This window comes from Sturnus vulgaris, chromosome 30 (assembly GCF_052056855.1).
Source record: "Sturnus vulgaris isolate bStuVul1 chromosome 30, bStuVul1.hap1, whole genome shotgun sequence".
In the NCBI taxonomy this organism is placed as follows: domain Eukaryota; kingdom Metazoa; phylum Chordata; class Aves; order Passeriformes; family Sturnidae; genus Sturnus; species Sturnus vulgaris.
In genome coordinates, this window is record NC_142272.1 from 1,821,096 (window position 1) to 1,829,518 (window position 8,423).

The 8,423-nt window shown below is 56.9% G+C and overlaps 1 protein-coding gene across 1 annotated transcript; it reads left to right on the forward strand.

Annotated features, from left to right (window-relative positions):
* The first annotated feature begins 1,662 nt into the window (after window positions 1-1,662).
* LOC148220843 (forkhead box protein J1-like) lies at window positions 1,663-6,326 on the forward strand. The gene is made up of 6 exons (XM_088180630.1): window positions 1,663-1,791; window positions 2,735-2,792; window positions 3,904-4,020; window positions 4,170-4,191; window positions 4,510-5,047; window positions 5,158-6,326. Exons 1-6 carry the CDS (start codon window positions 1,663-1,665, stop codon window positions 5,917-5,919), a joined length of 1,626 nt encoding a protein of 541 aa, XP_088036756.1. The 3' UTR covers window positions 5,920-6,326.
* Window positions 6,327-8,423: the final 2,097 nt, after the last annotated feature.

The window sequence follows — 8,423 nt, forward strand, 5'->3', positions numbered from 1 at the left end:
TTGGGGTAGGGTAGGAGAGGCAAGGCAAATCAAGGGAAGAAAAGGAAGTCAGACTCACAGGGGAAACAGGCAAGGCAAGGCAAAGCCAGGAGAAAAGAGGCAGGGAATGTGAGGAGGAGGATGGGTGAGTAAGGCAATGCAAGGCACTGGAGTGATGGGAAGGACACAAAGGTGCCAGTAAGGCAAGGGAAAGGACGGCCAGGAAATGCAAGGCTGGGTAAGAAGGGCAAGGGAACACAAGAGAGGGGCAGGCGAGGCAGTGAGAATCAGGAGAGGATCAGGCAAGGGGAGGAAGTCCAGAGAAAAAAAGGGGAAGAGAAATCAAGGTGGGGGATGGGTGAGAAAAGTAATGCAAGCCAAAGGAGGGGAGGAAGAGCAAGGGAAGGACATGGAGGGGTCAGTGAGGCAAGGCAAGGCTGGAGAAGGCAAGGTAGGGGATGGACATGGAAGGCAAAGGCAGGGAAGGGCTAAAAAAGGCAAGGAAATGGAAATCCCTCACTGTGCCTTGCCTGCCCTGCTGGGTCTCACCTGCTGCACCTTTGCCTTGCCTTACCCACCCCTCTGTACCCCCTTCCCATTCCCTTTCCATTGCCCTGCTCACCCACACCTCACCTCGATTTCCCCTTTTCCTGGCCTTGCCCTGCCCTGCCTGCTCTTCCTCGAGCTCTCATTGCCTTGCTCACCCGGCACTTGCCTTGCTTGGCAAACCCCCCCTGTGCCCTCCTCTGCCCTGCCCAACCTTCTGTTGGCTTGTGCTGCCTTTCACATCCATCCCCCATCTTCCCTTGCCCTTTCCTCCCTGGCCTTGCCTTGCCTCGCTTTGCCTGGCCTTTCCTAACCCCCCTTGTCTTATTTTCTCTTGTCTTATCTCACCAACCCCTCCTCGTCCTTCCTTCGACTCCACTGCCCTGCATTGCCTTTCTCACCACCTTCACTTCCCTGCCCCTTTTCCCCTGGCTCTGCCTTGCCTTGCCTGCTCCTCCTCTCATTCTCCTTGCCTTGCCTTTCCCTACCTGACCTTGCCTTTCCTGCCTTTCCAAACCATCCCTTGCCTTTCCTTGCCTTTCCAAACCATCCCTCGCCTTTCCTTGCCTTTCCAAACCATCCCTCGCCTTTCCTTGCCATGCACGCTGCAACTTGGAGGCATCCTCGTCTCTCTCAGTGGCACTTCGGTGATCCGTGGTTTGGCCCGATGTTTTCAGGTTTGTAGCCGGACTCAGCGGCAATGAAAGAACTCCGAGGGGCTCCCGTGTCCTCCGGAGCGGGGCGCAGATAAGAGGCTGTACTTGGAAGGGGAAGATCAGCGCGATCTTTCTGTCGGGACCCGGTGGATCTGAGAGCAGGCACGTTTTCAGCTTGGGCGCTTCAGAGACGAGCGAGGGGCTTTTGTTTCCTTTGCAAATCCACAGCGGCATCGTGTGGTTGTTGTGATGAGCGCTGACAGCGCCCAGGTAAATCCAAGCGCTTTTCCTGCCCCGACACCATTCGTGTGGGAGCAGTGGCTGCAGGGGCTCCTTTGTGGATGAACGAATGGGGTCATTCCCATCGTCTCATTGTCGGCCGGGCACTTTATAGGCTGCAAAAGGAAAGGGAATTCCAGCACGGCCTCTTTTCTCCTGCAGTTACCTGGGCGCTGTCAGCGCTCATCACAACAACCACACGATGCCGCTGTGGATTTGCAAAGGAAACAAAAGCCCCTCGCTCGTCTCTGAAGCGCCCAAGCTGAAAACGTGCCTGCTCTCAGATCCACCGGGTCCCGACAGAAAGATCGCGCTGATCTTCCCCTTCCAAGTACAGCCTCTTATCTGCGCCCCGCTCCGAGGGCACGGGAGCCCCTCGGAGTTCTTTCATTGTCGCTGAGTCCGGCTGCGAACCTGAAAACATCGGGCAAAACCACGGCTCACCGAAGTGCCACTGAGAGAGACGAGGATGCCTCCAAGTTGTAGCGTGCATGGCAAGGAAAGGCGAGGGATGGTTTGGAAAGGCAAGGAAAGGCAAGGTCAGGTAGCGAAAGGCAAGGCAAGGAGAATGAGAGGAGGAGCAGGCAAGGCAAGGCAGAGCCAGGGGAAAAGGGGCAGGGAAGTGAAGGTGGTGAGAAAGGCAATGCAGGGCAGTGGAGTCGAAGGAAGGACGAGGAGGGGTTGGTGAGATAAGACAAGAGAAAATAAGACAAGGGGGGTTAGGAAAGGCCAGGCAAGACAAAGAAGGGGCGGGCAAAAGTCCCATGGAACCGCCCACCCACTGTGGTGTCTTCCCTTCTCAGCCCCGTGTACCCTCATAAGCCCCTTGGTCACACGGAACCAGGATCCAAACTGAACACAGAACCACGATCCAAACTGAGCGGCACCAGGGACGGCTCCCACACTAAAAGGACCAGGAGAAAAAGCTCAGCAGCCCCGGCTTTTGCATTCCCACTGTAGCAGCTCCAGAGCTTCAGCCGATAGAGCTGCTGACTGGGAAAAGCCATGGAAATCACCATGACCGCCCAAAAAGGATCCAAAAGGGGTTTCTTTGCCAAAGAGAGGAACTCTGAGCCCATCCCAGAGCAGCGGCGAGGCCGGGGACAGCGGGCTCGGGGAGACCCCTGGGGAGGGCAGGGGGGGCTCAGGGGTCAATGGGGGATTTCTCTTACAAACCTCTGGCTGTGATCTTGTGATTTCAACAAGGGCACTCCCCTTCAATCCTTTAATTCGGGGCTCTGCCAGCCCCCCCTCCCCCCCAGCTTTACCCTCAGGGTGCATCAGGTGCCAGAAATGGGGTGGGGGCACCAGGAGCAGCCAAAAGGGCTGGAGGTGAGGCTGGGGGGCAGGACGGAGCCTTTCGGTTCTGGGCACGGCGGGACCCCCGGGCACCATCCCCGGCACCCCCGGGCACCCCGGAGGGTGGCGGGACGATGCGAGCCCGACAGCCCCGGGATCTCCGCCCTGCTCTTGCCCCTTCTTCTTTTCCACGCGTTGTTTTCTCATCTCTTCTGTGCTCCTGCTCTTCCAAAATCCACGCTCTCTCTCCTGACCCTGCGGCACGACCCCTGCACGGGCTGGGCGGCTGCAGCGAGAGAGGCTTCGAGCAAAGGAGCGCTCGGGGTGAGAGAAATGTGGAATTTGTCTTTACAAACGAGATGTGGATCTGCTGGTAGATAAGACTAACTGAGAGATAAAAGAAACAATGGGATGGATTCCACTGACTGAGGAATGGAAAAAGATATTTGCCTTTACAAACAAACTGTAGGGTTGCTGATAAATGGAATTGGATATCGAAAGATGAAAGAAGCAACCCGGGAAAAAACGATTAATTCTATAAGAATTAAAAATTAAAAGAGAGGGTTATAGATTAGAGGGGAATTTCAGGTGTCAGGAGTTTGGGAAGTCTGTGCCTCTCAAGTACCTCAGCCAATGGGGAAAGAGAGAGGGAAATGCGGCCGGGAAAATAGGATAAAAAGGAGGCTGCGTCCTCCACAAATTGGAGAGATCCCAGGGGAATGTCCCATGGCCTCTCCCTTTATTCGAATAAAGCAAAAAGGACTCCTCTGTCTCCTTTTTGTACGTAAGCCTCTGTTGTTTGTAGATTAATTTTCCTGACAGGAGGATGCTCTGGCTCCCGGCGGAGCTGCCCGGGGCCGGGCGCTGAGCGCTGCCGCTCGCCCAACGAGCCTCGCAAGGGGTCAAGGAGCCCGTTTGGTTGCCCGGCGAGGAAATGCCCGTTCCTGGCCGGCCCGCGAGCTCTCGGCCCCAAACGGCGGCGTCCCCCGCGCGCCCGGGGTTCTGCAGCGCTCCCGTTGCCCCAGAGCCGCCACAGCCGGGCCAGCGGTCACTGCTGCCCCAGCGCCGCTCCGTCGCTCTCCTTGTCTCTCTTCCTCTCGCTCTCTGCTGGTTCAAAAGCCATCCCCGCATTCCGGATCTGCAGCCCAGCGCCAGAACCAGAGCTCCATCCCTGCCCGGCGCTCCCCAGAGCCTGGTGCTGCCGGTTCGCCCCCAGGGACGCCGCGCTCGGGGTCGCCCCCGGCACTCGCCGCTGCCAAAGGTTGGTTCTGGGGACCAGGGGAAGGGAGAAATGGCAAACAAACAGCATCAAACAGAAGGAAGTTGGTGGCGGGGAGGGGATAGGATGGACGAGTATTTGAGAGTCTTTAGCTCGGGGTGTTGGGCTCTGAGACCCCGTGCCCGTGGCAGGTGTGAGGAACAATCCGGCTTGGTGGGATGGCAGGACTGGATTTGTGTTGTTTAAGGGCGGGGAGGGGATGTTGATTTCTTTCATTCTTTCTGTGGCCAAAACCTCTCTGGGCAGTGCCGGCCCTGCGGGCTCTGCCTGGCACCGGGGCACGGGGGTTAAAGGGAATCTCCCCGGGGCTCGGGGCTGCTAAAGCCACCCCGGGGCTGCCGTTGGTGCTCCCGTGCCCAGCGCCCCAGGGACGGGTCTCACCCAGCGGCACCGGGAACACCCCGGCCCGGTCCTGTCCGGTGCCGGGCAGGTTTCTCGTGGAACCTCAACCTCTGTCTCCTCTCCCTGCAGCACCAGCCTCGTCCATCGCCGCCTGTTCACGGGAACGCCGCCCAGCCGAGGCATGGTGTGCTCCAGCCCCGTGCAGGCAGCTCAGGGACAATCGAGCTCCAGCCAGGAGGAGCAGCATGCTGGCGAGCCAAACCTGCTGTGGCTGGTCAACCTCACGGGCGCCCACCTCGGCTTGGCCCCGATCTCCGAGGACCCCGAGGATCGCTGCAGCATTTGGGAGAATCTGGTGAGCCTGGTGGACTTCCAGTGCTCAGGCTTTCCCCTGACCTCTGAGGAGCTCTGCCACTACATCGACATTCCCCTCTCGCCCTCGTCCTCCGGCACGGGCGCGGTGACCGCGACCCTGCCCCAGTCCCCTCCGCTGCCGAGGGACATCGACTACAAGAACAAAGCGCACCTCAAGCCGCCCTACTCCTACGCCACTCTCATCTGCATGGCCATGGAAGCCAGCGAGGAGCCCAAACTCACCCTGGCATCCATCTGCAAGTGGATCAGTGACAACTTCTGCTACTTCCGCCATGCCCACCCCAGCTGGCAGGTAGGAGGGGGTTTGGAGCCCTGGCTGCGCTGCCCGGGGCTCTCTGCAGGGTCCCGTGGTCCTGCTGGATCAGGATTTCAACCTCGGGGTTTGTTCTCTTTTGCACCTAGAGCTCCATCCGGCACAACCTGTGCATCAACAAGCGCTTCATCAAAGTGCCCCGGCAGAAAGGGGAGCCAGGCAGAGGCGCCTTTTGGAAGCTTCACCCCCAGTATGCCGAGAAGCTCAAGAGCAGCAAAGGGTGCAGGACACCCCCAGAGCTCACCCCGGCAGCTTCCAGCGGGGGAGTCCAGCCCGAAGCGCAGCGCGGCCCCAGCCCGGCCGCTCCGAGCAGCTCCCAGAGCAACCTGGAGGTGAGCGCGGAGCTGCAGCAGCTGCTGCGAGAGTTCGAGGAGTTTGAAGGCAGCCGCAGCGGGAGCCCCACGCCACCAGCCGAGGCCTCCTCGCTCCCCAGCGGTGCCTCGGAGCTCCAGGAGGAGCCGGGCGAGCTGACGGAGCTGAAGGGCAGCCTTGACTGGGAAGCTCTGTTCAATTCCCTCTCGGAGCAAGATTTCTCTGCTCTTGAGGATCTGCAGCTCTCACCTCTCACCCAGCTCGAAACGCTCCCCCTGCAACCAACCGAGGCAGGAGAGCAGCACCTGGGCTGGCCACAAGAGCAGCAGCAAGTCCTCGCCAAGGCCAGCCCTACCAAGCCGGGCTTGGATGAAACCCTGACGGCCACGGCTTTCCTGGAGGCCGCCTGGCCCGACGAGATGACAGAGAACCTCTCCAACTTCATCCCCATGGAGCAGGGCGATGGAAACACCGCGGCCCCTCTGCCCAACTGGGATGTCGTGGATTGGGACTCTCTGGATCCCCTAAATCTCTATTAGAGACGAGGGATTAGATTAGATTAGATTAGAGTAAATGAGATTGATTTAGGAGGGGCTTTGGGGGTGGGTGTAGATGGTTTTATGGACAAGGCTTATTTTTGCTGCTTTCTGTTCTATATTTTGCTTAGGGAATGATGTTAAAGACCTGCACAAACACTTGGCTACTTTAGATTTTTTTCATTTTATTGACAGTTTTTAAGAGATAGAACTAAAGATCCAGGAGCTGCTCCCTGGCCTGCAGGCAGTTCCTGCGGCTGACAGGGTCCATCTGGGGCAGGGACTTTATTAGAGATGGTAGATAACTGATAGATAATCAATAAATGATTGATAGATGGCAGATGATAGGTGATCAATAGATTATAGATGATTGAGAGATGATAGATTTCACATTATATAAGATATATAGATAATATATATAAGACATATTATATAGATAATATAAATAAGATATATGATATGGATAATATATAGAATATATATGATATAGCTAATACATAAAAGATATATGATATGGATAATATATAAGATATATAATATATAGAATACATATAAGCTATATGATATATATAATATATAGAATATATAAGATATATATAATATATAGAATATATATTATATATTATAATAAATATATAAGATATATATTATTATTTAAGATTAGATATGATATGATATGATACCATAGATGATAAGTGATAAAATTAGATTAAATTAGATGAGATTAAATGAGATGGATTTGGAGGGGCTTTGGGGGTGGGTGTAGATGCTTGTATGGATGAAGTTTCCTTTTGCTGCTTTCTGTTCTGGTTTTGTTTGCTTGGGGAATGATGTTGAAGAACCACACAGATATTTGGCCACTTTGACTTTTTAAAAATGTTATTAACAATTTTTAAGATATAGATTTAAAAAATAAACTAGATAAGAACTGCATTGTGAGTGTGTTATATCTGGTGAAGAAGTTTTTTTTTCAGCATTGCTGATCTTCAGAATGTGCCACCACAGAGGGGGCTTTGATGTGATGGCAGCGTCCCAGGAGAGCCCCTGGCCAGCAGCAGCTCTGCCCGGAGAGCCCCGCCAGGAATCCTCAGCTGGGCTCTGGGACTGAGCCGAGAAAATAAAATCATTATTCACCCAGCAGAGCCCCCAGCCCGGCACAGACCCCAGCCCATAGGGACCCCAGAAAACCCACAGGGACCCCAGCCTGGAGCACCCCCACCCCCCACCCGAGCCTCCCGGGTGTCCTCGCTCCTCTTCCCCACCCATGGGAGGGGGGAGGGCTCAGCTCGGAGCCCCCGGTTCCCCACCCCCCCCCCCCCTCACATCTGCACTCACGGGGGGGGAAGGGTCCATGGGTCACCTGCTGGGGACAGGGACAGTGTGGGAGACCCTCCCCACCCCCCCAAACCCTCCCCATTACCCCCCCGTGCCCCTCTCCACCCCCAGATCCCCCCCCGGTGATGGGGACAGAAAACACCAGGGGTTAAATTGGGAGGATCGAGGCGGGGGGGAAGGGGGGACCCCGTCCCGCAGCTCGCTGGTGCTGAGGTCACCGGCATGGGGGGGACCCGGGGGGACACACGGGACCCTCCGTGAGCAGCACCGGGGCACCCCCAGGGCTGGGGGGCAAAGGGAAGGGCACCCCCCACCCAAAACAATCACTGTGGGCAGCAGGCTGGGAGCACAGACAGCCCCCCCCCAAAAAAAAAACCAAAAACCCTGGGCCACAGCTCCAGTGTCCCCAGTGTGTCCCCAGCGCTCCCAGAGTGTGTCCCCAGGGTGTCCCCAGTGTCCCCAGGGTGTCCCCAATGTCCCCAGGGTGTCCCTGTGCTCCCCGGCCCGTGACACTCCCGTCCTTTGTGTCCTTCACAGGCGCCTCCAAGCCCTGTGTCCCCAAAGGTGACCCCAGCCCCAATGTGCCCCTAAAGAGACCCCCATTGTCCCCACCCTCAGTGTGCCCCCAGCCCCAATGTGCCCCCAAAAGGACCCCCAGTGCCCCCAGTCCCAATGTGCCCCCCAAAGGTGCCCCCTGCCCCAATGTGCCCCCACCCCTGTGCCCCCAAAGGGACCCCCAGTGTGACCCCAGCCCCAATGTGGCCCCACCCCTGTGCCCCCAAAGCGACCCCCAGTGCCCCCAGCCTGTGCGACCCCAGCCCAGCACCCCCTCCCTGAACTCCCCCTGCCCTCCCAGCCCCACAGCTCCATCTTCCCAGTGCCCCCCAACCCCATTCCCCTGCCAGCCCCACAGCCCCAGCCCGCGACACAAAGTTCAGAGGTGACACAGGACTGAGAAATGACACGGGACTGAGGGTCACAATCCTTATTTTCCCCTATTTTCCATCCCCGGGGATCCCCTGCTCCCCCCTCCCCCTGTCCTGGACTCCAGCCCTGACCCCAGATGGATCCCCCGGTGTGGGGTTGGATGATGCTTCCCCCAAAGAACCAAGAACCACCAGAATTTATTCTACTTTTACCCAGATTTCAATGTTACTGCAGCAACCCAAGGG

Excerpts from the sequence above, each read along its gene's own strand:
- LOC148220843 (XM_088180630.1), top strand. The coding sequence starts at position 1,663 with ATGCCGCTGTGGATTTGCAAAGGAAACAAAAGCCCCTCGCTCGTCTCT. Across the intron at positions 1,792-2,734 it reads CGCTGATCTTCCCCTTCCAA|GGTGCATCAGGTGCCAGAAA; the intron begins GTACAGCCTCTT and ends CTTTACCCTCAG. Across the intron at positions 2,793-3,903 it reads AGCAGCCAAAAGGGCTGGAG|CCCAGCGCCAGAACCAGAGC; the intron begins GTGAGGCTGGGG and ends CCGGATCTGCAG.